Source organism: Chiloscyllium plagiosum, unplaced genomic scaffold, assembly GCF_037043375.1.
Source record: "Chiloscyllium plagiosum isolate Xiang-an unplaced genomic scaffold, Cpla_swu_hap1 HiC_scaffold_1, whole genome shotgun sequence".
Lineage (NCBI taxonomy): Eukaryota > Metazoa > Chordata > Chondrichthyes > Orectolobiformes > Hemiscylliidae > Chiloscyllium > Chiloscyllium plagiosum.
The window spans coordinates 86,896,755-86,919,327 of NW_028270139.1; the positions used below are offsets into that span (position 1 = coordinate 86,896,755).

General features: G+C 39.0%; 1 protein-coding gene and 1 long non-coding RNA gene across 3 annotated transcripts in view; both read left to right on the plus strand.

Moving 5' to 3' along the window:
* adamts6 (ADAM metallopeptidase with thrombospondin type 1 motif, 6) overlaps nucleotides 1–22,573 on the plus strand; it is a 300,876-nt gene that overhangs the window by 187,627 nt on the left and 90,676 nt on the right. For both annotated transcript variants that reach the window (XR_015757565.1, XM_087988638.1), the window contains exon 13: nucleotides 15,729–15,874. Coding sequence is in view for 1 of the 2 variants with exons in the window: in XM_087988638.1 (XP_087844764.1) it covers nucleotides 15,729–15,874 (146 nt within the window). In the remaining variant the exon portion in view is untranslated. The remainder of the gene's footprint in view (nucleotides 1–15,728; nucleotides 15,875–22,573) is intronic.
* Nucleotides 5,895–9,143, plus strand: LOC148152153 (uncharacterized). Its single transcript, XR_015757566.1, has 3 exons — nucleotides 5,895–6,126; nucleotides 6,328–6,401; nucleotides 6,697–9,143. It is a non-coding gene; the product is annotated as an uncharacterized LOC148152153 (long non-coding RNA).

Here is a 22,573-nt window from a genome sequence, read left to right on the forward strand (position 1 = left end):
GCTTGGTGTGAAGGGACTGTCTTCGGAGGAGAGTTTGATTAGGTTGGACCCATACTTGTTGGAACATAGAAGAATGAGAGGCAAAGTTATTGAAACAAACAAAATTCTGAGGGACTTGGCAGAGTAGATGTTGATAAATTGTTTCCCATTGCAGGAGAAATTAGAGCCAGAGGATTGAGTCTCAGAGTAAGGGATTGCACATTTAAGACAGAGATGAGGAGGAATGTCTTCTCTGTGGAATCCTTTACTGCAGAGGCTGTTGCGGTTAAGTTGTTAAGTGTATTCAAGGCTGAGATAGATTTTTAATCAGTAAGGGAAACAATAATCAGTATGGATTTAAAACAGGAAAGTGGAGTTTAAGATTATGAGATAAGACATAAGATTTCTTCATTTTATTTGATCTTGGTTAAAGTACTTAATGATGTTATGTGTTTCAACTGCTCATTGTAAAGCATTTCTGTTACAGTTAATAAGGTCCATGCATATTTTAGGAAACAAATCAATTAATCAGCATCAGATGGCAACAATGTAATTTTAAAACTGGGTAAGATAAAGATGTCAGATTAACCTCTGGTAACTACTTTATGCACACAATTGAAGAGATGGCCATATATGATGACAATCTCCACATACTAATTTTCACACTATGTCACACTATGTAAAGTGCTGTGAACAAAAGTGGCAGAGATAGTTTTGGCATATTTCAGTGTGAAAGCAGAACCAAGGCAACAGATCAACTCCATTTTAAACTTGTACACTGTGCAAACTGTCTGGGTAAAAACAGAAATTTCCCTTATTTGGAGTTGGAGATGTTTGGACTGTTCCCTTTTTCTTTCAGTAACAATGTGGAAAGGTGGAAATGAGCAGGAGACAAAAGCAATATCAGATCAGTCCAACTTTTAGCTGAATCAAGCCAAGTCAGCAATTCCACACTCTATATTTATCCTGATTCTGTCACTATAGTTCCTGCTTGCTTTTCTGAGCTGTAAGGACCTCTTGAAGGTGTTTATGTTTCAGTGGGTGGAGAGTGTTATTGTGTGTGTAGTAGCTGCCAGGATACTTGGGGTCTGCCTCGCTGGCAGCTGCCTTTTCAAAAATGATTAAAGTTACTTGAGTATGACTGATGAGATCTTCACATAAAATAAGCCGGGAAAAATGCTAGCCCTTCCAACCTTTTCTTGTTCTTCAACGTTGCATGTTAGTCATATTTTCTGTTTTATTTTAATCTTTTTTGGAAGCAGGACCTCAAAATTTATTTATATCTTCGCACAAAGGACTAGGAAAACCTTACTGCTGGGAAACTTTGAATGTCTGATGAGTGTTGAGATACATCAAATTGTCAGAAAGCTGATCAGAACCTGGAAAATTGATTGAAAAGCACAAGAAATTTCCAACAATTTTCCAAATAATTGCAGTGGTAAATATAAGTAAATTGTAAATTTGAGTAGATAAGGACTTTGTGCATACTGCAACAAGGAACTGAATATAGCCAGTTAATTAGAAGGGGTGACATGTAGACTTATATTTCTGATGGAACTTTGGTGAAACAAAACATTTTGGCCGAGAAAATGTCTTTGGTCCATTTGCAGGCCTGAAACGGTTGGAAGACTAGAAGCAGAAACAGATTGGGTTCAGCAAAGGTTCACTCCAGCTGTCATGCTGATTCAACACCACAAACCCGATCTGAGCCATTTATGGAGAAATCGGATTGTGGTTGGGTAGACAGCGCTTTGGCAAGCAATGTGTGAAATTGAGGATACTGAGAGCCAATTATTAAGCAATGTGGGCAAGGGACATCTGCTCAGACCATAGCTAGGCAACCACAGTGGGCTGATGTTGGAAGATAGGGAAGTAGATCTTGATTAATACGACAATTGACAACCCCTACCAATTCTGGTCATACCTACATAATTGCAGCAGCAGTCTGCACCACGGGCATGGGACCCCTCCAGTGAAAGTGGAGAGGCCGCTGTGACTTGTACATTTTTTAAAAAAAAATTGACTTCCTTCTTCAGCAACCTCTGTTGCTGTGCTTTCTCTTCCTCCATCCTAAACTTTCTGTGGGACAGCCATTGTGTCAGTGCTGACAGCCTTAGGAACTCACCCAGCAAACCAAGGCTGTTCCTTGAATTAATTGACCTAGCACTTTCAAAATCTGGATGGCTATGTCTGCAACACATCAGACAGGGTCCGAATCCTGGAAGTGGACCGGCAGCTTGTGTTCCTGACCAATAATTGAAAATCCTGGCTCAGGATTGTGCACTGGTCATAACTCCAAAGACCCAAGGATTACGAAAATTGTGTGTCAGCCCTCAATCGCAAATTTCCAGGGAAGTATTCCAACTGGGTTCTGGAGATATGCATTATACTGCCATCCAGTTTTTTTTTCACAACTTGACATCTGTGTGAGAGTACGTCCTGAGGGTGAGGGAGGAGAATATTAGAGTACATGTGGTTCAGCAGCAGTTCACAATAGTGAGCTAGAGAAGGAAGTCAAATAATATCTGACTTTGTAGTTGTCAGTTCTTAGTAAGGCTTGCACAATCACTGGAAAACATACAGGTATTGGATTTAGGAATAAAGAATTGACCATTTGACTCCTTAAGCCTGCTCCACCATTCAATATGATCATTGCTAATCCAATTAATTCACATTTTTGTCTACCCATGATAACCTTTCACCTGCATATTTATGTACTTCTGCCTTAAGAACCATTAAATCATGGTTCCATTTGCTAAGTTCAAGTGAATATAAACTATCCCAAATGGTAGAATTCAAGGAAGAGCAGAGAGTTAACCTGATACCAAGGCAAATACCTCCATCAACCATTACCACTAATAAAAGACTGATAAAAGCATTGTGCTTGGTATATTTGTGTTCAATTGTTCCTGCTTTAACCTAATGTATCAGGTTGGACCTTTTCAATTACGTTTTGCTCAGATTTTGGCACCTTTGTAATTATTCTGCAAAATTAGATATTGGACCCAAATGTGCCCTGTATTTAAGTTACAATTAGGCTTCATAACTGTCCTTCAGAAATAATTGAGTAATTCATTCTGTATTGCTTGATATAACGTGAGGGTGTGATAAGCTGTTGGATAAGCTGTTCTTCCTTTGCAACAAGTATGCAATAAGATTCCATAAACACTAGCTCCTTTGTAGCCACCTGCAGAATAAATAAGGCTTTATGACTTGATTAGTGTATATTTACAGTGAAGTATTCAAGGGTTCATAATAATGAATGGCTAATCTCTAATTCTAAGAATATGATTCAATGTTCTAACGTCCCCAACCAGGGGAACCATTTTGTCAGCATCCACAATGTCAAAGAATTTTATATGTTTCAATTAGATCACATCTCCTTCAAAATTCTCTGGAATATCGAATTTTTTAGCAGTAGAATTTATTGTAAAATAAAAAAACAGAGATAACGTGTCAATTGTTAGAGTCATATTTCTTAATTTACAACAAGTGATCATGGATTAAATCTTAACTCATGAGAAACAGGTGAGTTTGGGGGAGTGCCGGAGGGTAATGTGCAAGAATCAAAAACAGACAGTGATCTGATTTTACCAGAGAAGGACGAGAGGTAGGTAATCAATTTGCTCATGAGAAACAAATATTGTATTAGAGTTACTTGACCTCAGTTTAATAGTCATTCTATTTTTAACTCATTTTTGCTTGGAAACCCATCAACTCAAGGAGAGATGGAAAGCTGAATCTGAAAGGTAAGTGCTTTGACATAAGAACATAAAAAACAGGAACAGTAATAGGCTATTCAATTTCTTCAAACCTGTTCTATCATTGAATAGCATAATGGCTGATCTTTTAAAGTACCTCCACTTTACGTTATTATAACCACTTCCGTTAATTTCTATACCATCCAAAAATCTATCAGCCTCTGACTTGAATATGTTTTTAATGATTGAACACCCACAGCTTTCTCAGGCAGAAAATTCCAAGGATTCATAATAATGAATGGCTGATCCCTAATTCTGAGAATGTGATTTTATGTTCTAACGTCCCAGGAGAACCATTTTGTCAGCATCCACACTGTCAAGACTCTTAAAGAACTTTATATGTTTCAATTAGATCACATCTCCTTCTTCAACATTCTCTGGAATATAGATCTAGTCTGATCAATCTTTCCTCATAAGATAGCTCCTTCAACCATGGGGTCACTCTAGTGAGCCTTTGTTGCACTTCCTGTCAGGTACGTATATCATTCTTTGAGCTGGAGGAGGAAAAGTGTTGACAATAATCCAGATATAAAGGCTCTGTGTAAATTTGGTCAAACTTTTTTCTCTTAAATACTAATCCCTTTGAAATGAGAGCAAACATGCCATTTCTTTTGCTAATTTCTTGTTGTACCAATATGCGATTTGGGTACTAGGTTGCTCTGAATGATAACATTTCCTGGTCTCTTATTATCCGAAAAATATTTGGAGTTTCTTTTTGCTTCCTAGTGGGTGAACCTTACATTTTCTACATATTGTGTCATCTGGTGTGATAATACAAATTGCACTGTTATATCTGCATTACAGCTTTGGAGCAAACATGGACAAAAATGCTGATATGCAGAGTTGAGGTGAGAGTATGTCATTGACATCACAGACACATTTGACAGAGTGTAGCATCAAGGACCCCGAGCAAAACTGAAGTTAATGGGAATGAGGAGAAAACCTCTCCACTATTTAGAGACATTACTGGCATAAAGGAGGTTGGTTGTGGCTGTTGGAGGTCAGTTATCTCAGCTCCAGGACATCTCTGCATGAGTTCCTCAGGTGGTGTCCTAGACTTAACCATTTTCAGCATCTCCATCAATGATCTTCCCTTCATCTGAAGGTCAGAAGTGGGGATGATCGTTGATGATTGCACAATGTTCAGCACCTTTTTTAACTCCTAAAATTCTGAAACAGTTCATCTCCAAGTGCAGCAAGATCTGGACAATATCCAGGTATAGGCTGACAAGTGATGTAAAGCATTCGCACAAGTGCCAGGCAATTATCATCTCCAATAAGAGAAAATTTAAGCAACACTCTTGATTTTCAATAGGTTACCATACTGAGTTCCCCCACTATCAACAGCCTGGGTGTTACCATTGATCAGAAACTTACTGGACTAACCATATAACTACAATGGCTACAAAAGCAAGCCAGAGACTAGGAATACTGCAGCAAGTAACCACATCCTGACTCTCCAAACTCTATCCACCATCTACAAGGCACAAGTCAGGAATGTGTTGGAATTCTCCCAACTTAACTGAATGACAACACTCAAGAAGCTTGATTCATCCTGGAAAAAACAGCTCGCATGATTAATATCGTCAAATATTCATTCTCTCCATCACCAATGCTTAGTAGCAGTGGTGTGTACTATCAACAACATGCACTGCAAATTCACCAAAGATCCTGAGCCAGCACCTTCCAAACCCATGACCATTTCTATTAAGAAGGACATCGGCAGTGGATACTGCCACATGCAAATTTCCCTCCAAACTACATACTATCCTGATTTGGAATTATATCATAACTTGTTCACTGTCGCTATGTCAAAGTCCTGGAAATTCCTCACTAAAACATTGTGTGTCTATCTACACCAAATATATTGCAGTGGTTGAAGAGGGTAGCTTAAAAGACAGCAAAGGATGGGTTATAAATACTGGCCCAGCCAGTGACATCCACATCCCATGAATGAATTTTTAAAAAATATTTTGGTGATGGATCCCACTGTACAACATGACATTTTATTGACAATATGTTAGAGACAATTAATGGGGGAGATGTTGAATTTAAAAAATAACACAGAAATAGTACATCAGCGACTTTGCTCTTTGCAAAGATATTTGCAACTCTTTGCAACTGCACATACATGCCATATATAACAGGTGAGTGTGGTGACTAAATATGAACTTGGTGCCATTTTACTTTAGCCCATACGGGACAAATGCTCTCCATGGACACAGTGCAACTTGAAAAATGTTAATCAGCAAAAATGGTGTGGAACAGGATTGAATTCATTACTTATGAAGACAACTCCATTAAACAACCACTTGTTGCAAGCAATTAAAGGAGAAACTGAATGCAGAAAAAGAAGTTGAAATTATTTATTTTGCAAAGTAAAAAGGTATGGCAATTTTTTTATTCACTCTACATGTTTCGTAGATTTTGATGAATACCTCATTTTCTTACAATTTGAAAAAAGTATGATATTTTGAAATAACTTGCTGAAGATAAAATGGTATATTCTTTATTTATCTATTTCTCTTGTGGTACAGATGGATGCCTCACTGATGACCATTTTATTTTTCCCTCCATCATTGTCTAGTCACATGGTTAGGAGAACCTGCACAGAAGAACTTTGAACTAAGGTCATTGTAGACATGTGACTGAAGGAAGCCAGTGAGTGTGATCCCTAACTGATGCCACTGCATAATTCTGTCCCTTCAAATATCCTTCCTGGCCTCACTGCATTATTTCTCATCATTATGTAACTTTCTACAATACTTTTTAAAATCTCTTTACTGCCTCACTTCACTGTTTTTTATGTTGCATTTTGCGCCTGTGTACTTTCCTTTAATTATTTGCACACTCTTAGTTTTACCTTTTCGATTCCTATTTATCTCTTTTTTTTGTTATGAGTGTTCCTAAATGCATATTGTATGTTCACCTGGCTCTGACTTGTTTCTTTTCACAGATCCCTTCTTAAAGACACAATGCCTTTGTCAGGCACACAGGGAAGCACTTGCTGATACCAGTTCATCACTGAATGAAGAAGACCATGAGAGAATTGGGATATTTCCTGGTTTCTTTCTGAAACATTGATTGCATACTGACAGAAGGCTGCACTTGTGGTTCTACTGATTGTGAAATGAAAGGACATTGAGTCATACAAGCACCAAAGAAGACTTAATATGAGTTATACTAGAAAAAAAAATGATAAAGCAGGAGACTTACTTGCAGCTAAGCAAACTTGAGAGGATGCAAGTTTGATGATGACTGGAAATGTATGATTTCTCTGTGCCACTTCATTCAGTGTATTTGCTAGCATACACATCCCAACAGAATGAAAGATGGTGAAAGCTATTTTGCATATTCAGAAAAATCTTGAACGTCCCTCCCCATAGTAACCCAGTATAGCACTCAACGGTTTCTCAATTACTCTCCTCACTCATTTCTAATGCCTCACAGAAGCACTCTCAATGTGGATTTAGTAGCCTTACATAGCCTATGCTATGTAATAGTGAGCTGCCACTGGATATTTAAAGAATTTGTCTGCTTTATGTGGTAGATCTACTTGAATATGCAAATCATGGTTCTTTCACTCCTATAGTATACCAGCTTGATTTACATAAAGACATAGAAGATATGAGCAGGAAGATGCCATTCAGCCCTTAAAGCCTGCTCCACCATTCATCACGATTATGGTTGATTGTCCACCTCAATAGCCTAATATAGAAAGTTTTAATGGTTTCAAGGTGGTCAATGTCTCAAAGTCATGGTCACCTCTTCAAGGCAAATATGAGCAATCAGACTGTACCACTTGGTAACCTGGAAATTAGGATTGGCTGTTTTATATGACAAAATATTTCCAGCATGTGAATGTCACCCTTTTTTGCAACCAGAACTGGATAGTACATCCAAGGTATTGTTTGATCAGATGACTATAAAATATAAACACTGCTTCATCATATTCCATATTCACCCATTCGGGCATGTGGTTCAACATTCTGTTGACCTTACAGTACTTCCATTTCCACTTCCATTTTGTGTTTTATATTCATGGGTGGTCATAATTGCAAACATTTGTTCCACATTTCACACTGCTTTTGAGGAAGTTGGTTAGCTGCCCAATTGAACTGCTACAATCTTTGTGGATAGATAAGAATTCCAGGTTTTTGACCCAATGACAGCAAAATATTTGCAACTCAGAATGGTGTGTGGTTTGGAGGGGGATCATTTATGATTATTGTCCCTTGTGTCTACTGCCCTTGTGCTGCTGGGTAATAGGGTGTGTTGGTTTAGAAGGTGCTATTCATAGAGTTGGCTGCCATTTGTACTGTAGTAGAGGAATTTAATGAATAAGGTGATGGATGAGGTCCCAATCAAATCAGCTGATTTTCCCTGAATATTGTTGAGTTTCCTGTCTGTTGTTGGATGGATATTTTTTAATCAACCTGATTCGAAATGTAATGACATACCTCTGCAGCATGTGGAACTTGAATGCAGGACTTCTGGCTCAAAGGTAGGGGCACTACCACTGTACCACAAGAGATCCTCTATGTTGTTGTATATTCACTCATCCATCACACACTACATCTATGCTTTGTAAAACATAGGCAGGTGAAATGAGTTATGCCACATTCTATTACAGTGCTGATGATTTTTAAAATTTATTCTTTCATGGTATATGGGCAACACTGGCAAGGCCAACCCTTGATACTTATCCTTATTTGCCCTCGAACTAAGTGGTTTGCTTGGCCTTTTGTAGGGGGTAACTAGGGCTGAGATAAATACATTCTTGATCAGTCAGAGAACCAAAGGTTGTGGGGAAAATGCAGGAAAGTGAAAATGTGGTCTGTTAGATCAGTTGTAATGCTATTGAATGGAAGAACGACCTACTCCTGTTCCTATTTTTTAAATGGTCTTAATGGCCAACCACATGGCTGTAGATCAACAGTCATATGTTGGCCAGACAGGATAAGGATGATCAATTTCCTTCCTGAAAAAAAAATCAATAGACCAAAATGATTTTTACAAGCATCAGCAGTAGTGTCATGGTTACTGTCACTGATATTAGCTTTCAACTCCAGATCTACTCATCAATTTAAGTTCCACCAATTCCATGATGGGATTTTAATTCCTATCCCTAGCGATCTGACAACTAATCCATTGATAATGCCACTACATCACCATCTCTGCTGATGTTTTATCATTCTGAGTAGACTGATCTAAAAGCCTTCCTTTGTCATGCATTCATCTGCCCTATTCTCCTACTTCCATACTAACTAGCGCATGGCACTGGGAGTAATCCAGGGATTACAATCTTAGAGGTTCTGCTTTTTAATGTATTGCCTAGCTCCCTGAACTCCTGGTGCAAGACCTCATCCTTCATTTTACTTATATTGTTGGGACAAATGTGTGCCATGCCCTTTGACTTATCACTTTCCTCCTTCAGGATGCCTTACTCTGGTCTCAGGAAGGCAGCACACAATTCTGGTGTCATGCCTGTGGCTGCAGAAATGCCATGTCTTGAATACTGTGTCCAGTTCTGCTTACGGAGGAATGGTGAAGACATTAAAGCACTTCTGCTGGTACAGACCTGTAAGACTCTATGGTCATAGGTCTGAGTTCTGAGGAAAGATTTGGAGATTCTTGGGTTCTTCTTTCTGCAAGGAGGAAGATTGGAGTTTAGAGCAAGTTAACACTTTGAGTCTGGATGACTCTTCATCAGAGCTGAAGTGAACTGTGGAGGGGACATACTACCCTCTTAAAAAAAACTAGAGCATAAATACTGTCCCCTTCACACTTCACTTCAGCTCTGATGAAGAGTCATCTGGATTCAAAATGATAGCCTGCTGTCTCTGCATGGATGCTGTCTCGCCTGCTGTGATATTCAGCATTTGTTTTCAGTACAGATTCCAGCATCTGCAATAATTTGCTCTTAAGATTGGAGTTTATCCTGTTGAGGCATGTAAATGGGATATTATGTGATCAAGATAAATCTGAATTATTGTTTTAAATTAAACAGTAACAGCAGACAGAAATTCAGACTATAAAGTGGCAAATTTCAGACTATTGAAGTTCTTTATTCGGACAGTATTCATCCCTGGAAAGTATGTGTTATAGAATAGTGGAATTAAAATTTGAAGATTATTTAAGGTATTATTAGGCGCAACAATGGGAGAATCAGGATTGTCATAAATGAATGTAAGACCCAAAACATATCTTGTAATTTTAGTTATAATTTCCTTAGACATTGCTTGCACATGTTTTATATCTTCGTTTTAGTTTGACTATTTTATTTAATTTGTTTCCTCTTTGATGTGATTTTTTTTACTTGCCTTAGAAATTCTTTATTTTTACACATACTAACTATCCTTTATTTCCTTTCAACTGTTTAGATGTTTTATTTTTAATAAATTCACATCTGCATTTATTGCTGTCAGTTTGATGTTTTTAAGTTAGCAAGTTTGGGGCGGCACGGTTTAAGTTTAAGTTTAAGTTTGGGGCGGCACGGTGGCACAGTGGTTAGCACTGCTGCCTCACAGCGCCAGAGACCCGGGTTCAATTCCCGCCTCAGGCGATTGACTGTATGGAGTTTGCACATTCTCCCCGCGTCTGCGTGGGTTTCCTCCGGGTGCTCCGGTTTCGTCCCATAGTCCAAAGATGTGCAGGTCAGGTGAATTGGCCATGCTAAATTGCATTTAGTGTTAGGTGAAGGGGTAAGTGTAGGGGTATGGGTGGGTTGCACTTCGGCGGGTCAGTGTGGACTTGTTGGGCCAAAGGGCCTGTTTTCACACTGTAGGTAATCTAATCTAAAACCTCCTTCTAGCTGTTTGTTACCCATTTGGTTTCGACAGCTCTTCCTGAAATCCAGACTAGCTTTTGCTGCTCTCACGACTGTGCTTACCGTAACTATTTGGTAACTATTTTTGGTGTTCCCAATGCTATTGGGCTCCTAGTCTTGCCTCTTTTTCTAATGATTCACCCTCTTTAATCATACCTATTTACCTCAAAGATTGTGTTATCCTGGAGCTTTAGAAGCCTTGCCTCATTACAGATCATCTTTATTATCAGTAAAGTCCATTATTTATCCAGTTATGCCACAGATCTTTGGTGTCTTTATGCCTAATGTTGATCATATCTTCTTATTACAAAGTATTCATTCACAGGAGACTTGCTTGAAGCAGCTATTAGGTTCACTAACAAAAAATAAGCACCCTGGAAAACTATAACTGTTTTATTGGACTAACCAGTTTAAATTTTTCACTTGATTCTTTGGCGTTTTCCGTATTTGTTGTACACATCTTAACATTAGATACCACTAGAAAAATCCCAAATACATAGGTGAAAATGTGTGCAGTTTAGAATATAATTTGTCATTTTATGATTGCTCTTAATCCCATGTTAGCAACCTCCCATCGTATGCCTTAATTGCCTTTTTCAGGAACATTGCTAGTTGTCCTTTGAACCAATTTAAGTTGTTTCATTAGAAGGCTTTCCTTGTAATTTGTTCCATATGTCTGTTATCTTTCCTGTAAAATGGTCCTGTGTGAATTCCCTATTTACTTCTAAGATATTACACTAAATTCATCATAATTTATTTGCTTAAAGCCAAGGCCACATATTTAATAAGCATGCACATATAGGAGCTATTTTCTATTTTTTGACAAATATTCTTACTTTTCACATTATTGTGTGATAATTGTTACTAAAGATAATTATATAAAATTATTTAAATTCCAAATGTTGTTTTCTTCCTAGACAGAATTGAGATGGGCATTTCTTTACAGGAAGTTTAAACTAATCTACTAACATTTTGTAGTACAGTTGATAATATTGTAAGTTTAAAATGATTCACATTGAATTTCAAAGATCTATCAAAATTGATAGTTGAGGAAATCTTCAAATATCATGTGAGAAGGAGCATTTGACATTTTCTTTCTGAAGAGAGAAGTTATTACAATTGATAGATGATAGCAATTTGAAAAGGATGGTGGTATTTTTATTATTTGATGCATATTTTACTTATATAATAATATGTGGAATTTAAAGCTGCTACTTTTTAAGAAAATTAATTTTAAAAACAAATAAGGCGCAATTGTATGAATGGACTGAATCTAAATAATCTAAAGTGAAGAGGCATGTTAATTCTGTGTAAAATGGTTCTGGGAATCACTGTCTTGCCCTAAACCTTATGTCTGATACCAGTTCAAATTTGTGGAATGGAAATGTCTCCTCTCTATGTGCTGTAAGGATTTGAAATTAAATATAGGTTGGCAATTTCAGCACAGTTTAAAATAAATGTTAGCCAATATGCAGAACTGACTCATATTAAGCATTAAATTAGCAGTATCATTTAGAGAAGCTGTGAGTTGAAATTAAAATTTGAAACATTTATGAAGGTGCAATAATAGATTCACTTCTGAAATTGGGGTTAGGCAGTGCAGAGTGTATTTTGTTCACCATCCAGATATACCTAACTTATGATTTCTTGATACTGACATATGACAGTCTAATGAGAACCAAGAATACTGGACAGGAATACCAAGATGTAAAGAGTGATGGGAGACACAGGTAAAAGGACAGGCAGTAAATGCTGGCTAGCCAGTGATCCTGACATCCTGCAACTGACTAAAACAACAGTAAGCACAGGTAAAACTGGAACAGGTAATAGATAGGTATAAGTTAGGTTCAGTGTAAGATGTTGTGACAATAAAAGAAGGATAGCACTGGATATTAAACATTCCTTGTTACTAGCTGTTCAGAAAAGACAAGAAAGAAAGGGGAGGAGGAGGGGATGGTTAGTGTTAGAGAAACATTGCAGTGCTGGAGAGAGAGAGGATATTCCCAAGGGATCAAGGTCAGAATCTATTTGACTAGAGTTAAAGAACAAAAAATGGTGCAATTACATTGCTTAGTATTCTACAAGCCATCAAACTAATTGGAAAGATGTTGAGAAAAAACATTTGAAAGGAAATTACAGAGAAGTACAAAAATTATAGAGTAATTATAATGGGGAATTTTAATGATCTGAATATAGATTGGGATAAGGAGAAAGGCAAGAGTTCCGATAGCATGTCCTGGGAATATGTTCTTACAACAGTTCGCTGTTTCCAGTCCACTGAGGGAAAAAAGACAATATTAGACCGAGCTCTTGGGTCCCCAAATGAATCAAATGTCAATGGGAAACTATTTACTGGACACAGATCACTGTATCATGAGGTATAGGTTGGCTGTGGGAAGGAACAAGGAGTGCGAAGTTAGGGAAAATTATAAGATCATAAGACAAATGAGAAGAGATGGGCCACTCAGCCCATCGAGCCCCCACTGCAATTCATTGAAATCATGGCTGATCTGATCATCCTTAACCACCACTTTCCTTCCTTTTTCCATAACGGTAGGTTTCTTTCAAAAGCCAGCTTTACTCGGGAAAGAATGGATGTTGGACAGATAGATTGGAATCAAAGTTTGGCAGGGTAGACTACAACTGAAAAATGGGATACAGTTAAAGAAGAGAATAATTTAAATAAATTCAAGGTATATTCTTGAGAAAGGGAAAGATAGAGCAAATAAATGCCGAACTCCCTGGGTGATGAAAGGAAATGTTTAGGGTGAAGTAGAAAATGTATGCATTGGACAGATGTCAGCTTAAATATAATTGAGAATCATACCGAAGAAAGAAGGTTCAAAGGTAAGTTAACTTTATTGTTGGGGAAGCTTCTGCAAACAATTATTCAGGATAAAATCAATAGTGACATCGAAAAGGGTGGATTGTTTTGGAAGAGCCAGCAAAGGTATCAAAAGGGGAATCATGTTTGACTAATTTGCTGGAGTTTTTCGAAGAGGTAGCAGAATTGATAAATGATAATAGGATAACACTGTTAATGTTGTGTACATGGACTTTCAAAAGACATTCAACACAGTGTCACACAACAGACTTCTGAGAAAAGTTAGCGATCTTGGATTGAACGGGACAATAGTAATATGGATACAAAATTGACTGAGTAATGGTAAACAGAGAACAGTGGTCAATGGATGTTTTTCATGCCAGAAGAAGTTTTATGTAGAATTTCAATAGATGTTTGAGACATTTGCTTCTCCTGAGATAGATTAATGATCTAAATCTTGGATTGAAGGGCAATTTCAAAGATTATGAATTATACAAAACTTGAAAGCATTGTAAACTGTGAGGAGGATAATGTAAAAGTCAAAAATGGCACAGACAATTTGGTGGAGTAGGGTGATAAGCGAGAGTTAAAGTTCAATGTCGAGAAGTGTGAGATGAAAGAAGCAACTTTGAACCAACAGTGTAGGGATCACACATGGATAGAGCAGACGTAAATGTTCTTCAATGGCACATAACATCGATTTTAAGTGTCATGATTTAATGTTTTTTAAATCTTATATTTGAACTCGAAGAAAAAACAGGCTTAGACTGTCAATGAAGCTTAAAATGAACACTGTTTGCCGGACAATGTAGATTGACAGGCGGTGTTGTCAGAAAAAAAAATCACTTGTTCCATAGTTGCACAAGAGTTCTTCATTGACATTTCTGAAGGGCTGTGATGAAGTCATTATGAACGCTTTGCAGAGTTTCACAAATTGGAAAGAAGCACTTATCTCAGTGGGGTTTCTGAGTTCACCGTTTGATTGACAGTTTATAGAGAATATGAAATAATTTGCTGGCTTTGTTGTAGCTACTGAAAAGAAGTGTTCTTGGTTTAAAACAGATTAACTACTTGAGGGCATTTAATGGGTTTCATGAATGAATGTTATTTATACAATCAAACATATGTGAATGGGAGCTGTATAAGATTGCTGGATTTTCTTTTCCATACCCCTGTGGCTGCTGAAGTTTTCCTGTAGAAAGTACTGGATAGGTCGACATGGAAGTAGCATAGGGTCTGAGGAGAGTCTCAGGGGCATAGATGGGTAGGTGATGGATGCAGAAGTGTGAGGAGTGAAGACTGGAGGGCATAACATCTTCTGAAATAACTGGACAGTTGATCCTGAGAACTGCAGCAGGCTTTCTAACCAGCTTAGCTTGGCACTTGCCCACACTGTGGCTGTCTACAGTTTGCTTCTGAGGTTTGTTTACGTATTTATTCACCGGGATGCGGGCAAATTTATTGCCTAGAGTTGAAAGTGTGGTGATGGAAAAGCATGGCATGTCAGGCAGCACCCAGGGAGGAGGAGAGTTGACACTTCGGGCGTAAGCCCTTCATCAGGAATGAGGCTGTGAGCCGAGGGGGTGGTGAGATAGATGGGAGGGGGGTGGGGCTGGGGGGAAGGCAGCTGAGAGTGCAATAGGTAGATGGAGGTGGGGGTAATGGTGATAGGGCAGAGAGTAGGGTGGAGCGGAGAGGTGGGAAGGAAGATGGACAGGTGTAAGATGTAGCTGTGGTAGCGAGTCTGCTTTAGGACATGGCTGAAAAACTTCAGAGCAGAGGAGATGGCCTGGGGGTTGCAATGAGAGAGAGAGAGAGAGAGAGACTCACTGATTGCCTAGGCCTAATTGCCCTTGAGAAGGTGGTGATGAGTTGCTTACTTGAACCATTACAGTCCAATATTTACCCACAATGCCCTTAGGGAGGGAATTTTAGGATTTTGTCCCAGTGACAGTGAGGGCATCGCAATATAATTCCAAGTCAGGATGGTACATGGCTTGGAGGGGATCTTGTAGGTGGTAGTGTTACCATGAATCTGCTGCCATTGTGCTTCTAGATGGAAAGGTTTAGCAGATCTATCTGTAACCCATTCCTATTACCCAGAAGTTCAATCTGGATCTAACAGGGCCCTTTAAACTAAGGCAAATCATCCACATTTGCAAAATTTCACACCTTGGTGATAATATTTCAGCAAAAATGATTTGTAGTTAACACATAAATATAGATTTTGTTAGGATAGGGATCCTGATTGCTATAATTTATTACTTCTAATGTCTCAGACTGGTCACACCCTTCTCTGTTGAATAACTAATTTTGCATTTCTGGTCTCTTACAGTGGTGTTATCAAGGTGAATGTGTCCCTTTTGGTACCTGGCCTCAGAGTATAGATGGAGGCTGGGGACCTTGGTCTATATGGGGAGAATGCAGTAGAACATGTGGGGGAGGAGTCTCCTCATCTCTGAGGCACTGTGACAGTCCAGCGTAAGTAACTAAAGTAAGCCAGAGCAAAAAGATATATTTGACAAGAACCAATAACTCAGTTTTGAATGTTTTCTAGAAATTGGATCAGAAGGTTGCAATGGAAAAATTATGTTAAATACATGAATGTTAGTATTCGATTACTGCAGGTTAATACCTCCAAATAATACTGTTTATCATATGGCTATGGTCACAGACAATAGATAAACAGTATGACCTGGATAGTGTGCTGAATGTCCACTACTTCTAAAAGTGAAGCAGTTTACAAGATCAATTTAAGTGTGCCTCAGTAATTCCTTACCATAGCATTATGAAGAGAATGATTTTTTAAAGTGGTGATGTGGTGCCAATTCAGCCAGCTGCTTTATTATGGATTGCATTAAATGATGGAGCAGACCCCAGGGACTGCATTGCCTATTCCTGTACCTAGTTCTTAGGTTCTTATATGATAGGACTGTTTTCCTTGGAGAAGAGAACATGGAGGGGAGATTTGGTAGAGATATCCAAACTCATAGATAAGGACGTGCTGTTCCCACCTAATGAAGGATGAAGAATGAGAGGGCAGCAACTCAAGGTAATTTATAAACAAGAGCAATGGAAACATGAGGAAAAGCATTTCCTGCAACAAATGGTTTAAAATCTGAAAGTTGCTGCCAAAAGTGTGATGGAGGCAGGTTCAATCAAGGGATTAAAGAGAGAATTTGACAGTTACCTGAAAAGGAAGCTTGCTCAAGATTACAGGGAGAAGATGTGAGAATGACGTTGGTGCCTTGTTCATTTGGAAAGATGGCATAGACAAGGCAGGCTCAATGGTCTTCTTCTGTACTGTAACAATTTGGGGATTTTGTGGTCAAATGGAAAGGGTTAAGGTTAAGACTATTCATCCAGTTTGGAGGTGGTTCCTACCAGTTGCAACAAATTAAACTCACACCAGTGAGTGATGACTAACACGAAGTACAGGTGTCTCTCCCAGAAAATTAATCTTCAATTTTCTTTTGTTCCAGTTTCAGGGGTCAAAATATTTTTGCTTTTCTGAGAAGTATTCATGAGATATTTTCTGGTGCTTCTTTTGTTTTTTGGGGGATACTTCTTATTCTCATGAGTATGATGATGCTTTGCCTTTAAGAGGTTATTTTGTTGTGTTTTTTTTAAGAGAGGTTGCAAAGCAGAGGCACCAAGCAGTCTACAAAACCACTTCAGTAAACAGCATGTGAGGCCTTGGGGATTTTGTTTAACAACCTGAATGGGTGTGGCCAGCCCTCAGTGATCAGGATCTCTGGGTTTTGGTTTTTATTTAGCATCAAAAACTGTTGGGGTTTCAACAGAGTAGGAAGCTTTAGTAAATGTCTTCTGGCTGCTATTTTCTTTGAATGTTCTCTTGATTTTTTTTCCCTTCTGGATTAGACAACTGCATGTGAGAATCTGTTTCTGAATTTGTCTTTTTGCTAAGGGATGTGTTTTTGGAATGTTATTGTATTGGCACAGTTATAGAGTCATAGAGATGTACAGCATGGAATCAGACCCTTTGGTCCAACTCATTCATGCCAACCGGATATCCTAACCTAATCTAGTCCCATTTTCTAATCTTGGCCCATATCTCTCTAAATGCTTCCCATTCATATACCCATTCAGATGCCTTTTAAATGCTGTATTTGTACCAGCCTCCACCACGTCCTCTGGCAGTTCATTCCATACATGCATCACCCTCTGTGTGAAAAGGTTGCCCCTTAGGTCCCTTTTAAATTTTTCCTCTCACCCTAAACCTATGGCCATCTAGTTTTGGACTCCCCCATTCTAGGGGAAAGAACTTGTCTATTTATCCTATCCATTCCCCCTCATGATTTTATACACCTCTACAAGGTCACCCCTCAGCCTCCGATGCTCCAGGGAAAACAGTCCCAGCCTATTCAGCCTCTTCCTATAGCTCAAATCCTCAAACCCTGGCAGCATCCTTGTAAATCTTTTCTGAACCCTTTCAAGGTTCACAACATCCTTCTGATAGAAAGGAGACCAGAATTACATGCAATATTCCAACAGTGGCCTAACCAATGTCCTGTACAGCTGCAACATGACCTCTCAACTCTGATACTCAATGCTCTGACCAATCAACAAAAGCATACCAAATGCCTTCTTCACTATCCTATCTACCTGCCACTCTACTTTCAAGGAACTATGAACCTGCACTCCAAAGTCTCTTTGTTCAGCAACACTCCCCAGGACCTTACCACTAATTGCATAAGTCCAGCTCTGATTTGCCTTTCCAAAATGCAGCTCCTCACATTTATCTAAATTAAACTCCATCTCCCACTCCTCAGCTCATTGGCCCATCTGATCAAGATCCATTGTACTCTCAGGTAACTTTCTTCGCTGTCCACTACACCTCTAATCTGCAACCTTACTAACTGTATCTCCTATGTTCACATTCAAATCATTTATATAAATGACAAAAAGCAGTGGACCTAGCACTGATCCTTTTGGCACACCACAAAGTTAATGTATCTATTATCGATTAAGTTTTCCAACAGAGTTAATTTATTCTAAGTTCTTCTTTCTTTTGTTTGTATTTTAACTATAGTGTTTAAATAAATTATGTTTTTGCTTAACGTCGAGTAGTTTGACCAGTCGCATTGCATCTGGAAAATGGTACTTCACATTTGCCTTTAAAATAAGAAAAACATAGGGTCGAGGTTACCTTCATAAAATATTTTGAGAGGGTCTAGTCAAACACAGTCATATAATAATAGTACATAGGCGGCACAGTGGTTAGCACTGCTGCCTCACAGCACCAGAGACCCAGGTTCAAATCCCGCCTCAGGTGACTCTCTGTGTGGAGTTTGCACATTCTCCTCATGATTGCATGGGTTTCCTCCCACAATCCAAAAAATGTGCAGGTAACGTGGATTGGCCACGCTAAATTGCCCAGAGTGTTAGGTGTAGGGGCATGGGTCTGGGTGCTTTGTGGGTTGGTGTGGACTTGTTGGGCCAAAGGGCCTGTTTCCAAACTGTACGTAATTTAATCTGAAAGTACCTCTTATATTTGTATTCACATACAGGGTATTTTGACTCACACAGAAGAGGGATTAAAATAATGCATCATTGCATTCAATACTTATCAACTCTCCTTCAAACTTAAAGCCACAACATAACAGGAAAATGTTTATTTCCTAGACACCACAGTAATTAAATTGGTACAAGATAACAGGCATAAGCTAGCATGAAGAGCATTTTAATAATAACTGATACACACATCTACACAATCAAAACAGCACTCTAAACATACCTTCCAGATTGATGAGTTCTCAACTAGTGCACTTTTACTGTATATTCATAAACTTGGAATATTTTAACTAGGCAGTTACTAACCAGTTTTACTCCATCTCAGAACTTTATTGAATCAGTGGCACGGTGTTCGTTACAGCATTAATGCAACCACGTTTTTTCCAAGTTCCTGAATGGACACAGACACTAGCAAGTATTTTGTTATCCTGGTGATTTAAGATTTTCTTGGATCTCAGTTAGCTGAATACTGTACATTTTTGGTGTCAGGTTTGTAACAGTTCTCTTTCCTTTGCAGCCTCCCTTCACTTTCTCTTGCAGCCTCCTTCTGTCCAATACCAATTGCGCAGTCTCCTTCTTGCTCAATGCTCTTCTCAGCATCCTTCTCCACACCATCCCCCCAACTCCTAAAGGCAACCTCCTATTTCCCATACCATCTTGCAGTGCCAAGCCCCACACTCAACCTGGCAGGCTGAACTGGCTAAAGTTGGTTCCTTAACCTCAGTAAAGTCCACCACGCCTTCACTTCCACTCCTTACTTAGCTAACTGCTCACTGTTCCTCCAAACACAGGCAACTTTATTCCTGTAGGCCATGAAGGAGCAAGCCCAAGGAAGACACAGTCTCTGGAGGAGCAGCTCTTCATCATTTCCTTCCATGAAACGCACGGGAGCAAACTTTGTCTGATTGTTCACCCTGTGACTAAATTTTCCCAGACTATTGGGGGTCTGTTAGAAATAGATTTGTGCTCTGCCCATGAATAAATTAAGCATTATCCTACTTCAAAAATAAAGAACAGCCATTTTGTATGTTAATGACTGGGGTACATGGCAGAATTTATTCTCTGGCTAAGAAGGACAAAATTACCAAACCTTCTGATACATAAGACTAACAGAAAGTGAGGACTGCAGCTGCTGGAGATCAGAATCAAAATGTGTGGCATTGGTAAAGCACAGCAGGTCAGGCAGCATCCGAAGAGCAGGAGAGTCAACATTTCTGGCATAAGCCCTTCATCAGGAATGTGGAGAGTGGTGGGGGGGGTGGGGAAGGGGAGGGGATCTGAGATATAAATGGGGAGAAGTTAGCTGGGAAGGCGATAGGTAGATGCGGTTGAGGAGTGATAGTGATAGGTCAGAGGGGAGGGTGGAGCGGATAGATGGGAAGGAAACTGGTGAAATCGATGTTAATGACTTGAGACCCTCCAATCACATCATCAATGTAATCTTCAGCAGTTTTGTTATCTCTCCTCCCCCCCCCCCCCCCCCCCCCCCCCCCGCAGCTCACCCTAGATCCGACCTTTCAACTCGGCACCGTCCTCTTGAACTGTCCTACCTGTCCATCTTTCTTCCCATCTATTCACTCCACCCATCCCGCTGACCTATCACTATCACCCCCCAACTGCATCTACCTATTGCCTTCCCAGCTACACCACACCACCCCCATCCTCCTACTTATCTCTCAGCCCCTTCCCCCTCCCCACATTCCTGAGGAAGGGCTTATATCCGAAACGTCGACTCTCCTGCTCCTCGGATGCTGCCTGACCTGCTGTGATTTTCCAGTGCCACACTTTTCAACTGTTGGTACATAATCAAAATCTTAAGAGAAATAAAATTGGAAGGAATGTAGAGTGAGAAATTATTGGAGGGTTGTGCCATATAGCTAATATCGGCATGGTGGAAGAATCACAGAAACCCAGGAAAAATGACGTGGATGTTGATTGTGCCATTTCTTCTGTAGTAAGAGGAGAAGCTCTGCCAAAACTCAATTTATTTTATGAACAATTCAAAGTAGGCGTGTGCCAGATAACTGTGGACTTCTTTCAGAGGAGAAGGTTTCGAGGAGACTTGATGGAGGTGTTCAAAACTGTAAGTGGTCAAGGCACACCAGATAGAAAGAAACTTTTCTGATTGGTGAAAGGATAAATCTGCAGAGGGTGCCAGTTTAAAGTGATTGACAAAAGCATTGAAGGTGATATGAGTTAGATCTATTAGATGCAGTGAGTGTTTACGATCTGGAATGTACTGCCTGTGAGTGTGGCTGTGGGAAATTCAACCAAGAGTTTCAAAACAATCAAATAAACATGGGAAGACAGAAAACTTGCAGGATTACAGGGAAGGGACACCAGCTGAGTTACTCAAGCAAAGAGCTGGCTGGCATGGGCGAAATGACTTCCATTCCCATTCTAATATTTATAGTACAATATTTATAACATCTCTAATTTAGTGCATCCAGCTGTACTGTCTAAACTTAAAAATAGTTAAATAGTTTTCTGTTTAAATTATCGTTTTTTTCTCTATTGGTCCTTCACTGATGGACTCAGCTTGTTTTGCCTTTTATGGGCTAATTTTGTCACCATGTTGCTGAAATAGTGGATTCTATGACCTTTCCAAATTCAGTAATGTTTGGATGCCATCCTATGGGAAATTCTCAAAGCAGTTATATACTCCTAAGATTGCAACAAGAATGTGCAAACATTGAAACACTAAAATCTGGAGGCAATAGAGTTAGAAAAAGTGAACACAAGAAAGTGACATGCAGAGATTTTGGTCGTGAGGGAGATGGGGAAGCTAATTCCAAACTCTGACAAGGGTGTAAAATTGAGAGGGCACATAATGGGTGACAGATACAACACAGCATTTTTATATCTTCACGTAAGTTGAAAGTTAGCCTTCTTACACAATGTGAAATAGAACCTGGAAGACATTTTGAACCCCTCGAATTATCAAGAGAGATTTCCAAAATCTTCTTGCATTGTTGCGCTCTTCAACATTTTGCTGAAGTTCTCAAAACATGCAGCTACTAGAAGCAAATGGATCACTAATTGCAATACATAAATCATCATATTATGGTAGGAATATAGGACACAGATGCTATTTTAAGATTTAACTGGGCAGACAATGTTCCAAGCACACTGACTTGTATCTGCTACAGCTAAAGAAGAGTATAGAAGTTAGTACTTCTTTACTTTTGTGGGATTAAGAGGAGTGGTACTTCTACTCCAGCTTCCCCAGAGGTACCTGGCCCATGGTATCTGTTTAATGCTTAGTCTGCTGGCCCTGTTTAAAAAGTGGGCCATCCCTCAAGTGGACCAGGTAAGTCTCCCTGACTAAGTTTTCTGTATTCAGCAGAACATCAATGAGATATTTTTCACTGGGATGAAAGTGTCAGAAGCTATGAGCTTAGTTTGATAATGCTTTTTTATTTATTCGTTTTCTGGACTTAAAAGAATATCCTTTAGATAGTCAATGCAAAATGTTATCAAATTTTTGTTTTTAATAAATCATCCTTATATCTATTTTGTAAAATAAAAACAGTTCGTTCCTAAACAACTTTTAATTTATGTACCCTTCTAGCTATGAGTAATGTGCTGCTACTGCTAACAAGGGTGTTGAAATACTGCCTAACTTTTCAATGTATTATAAGTGAT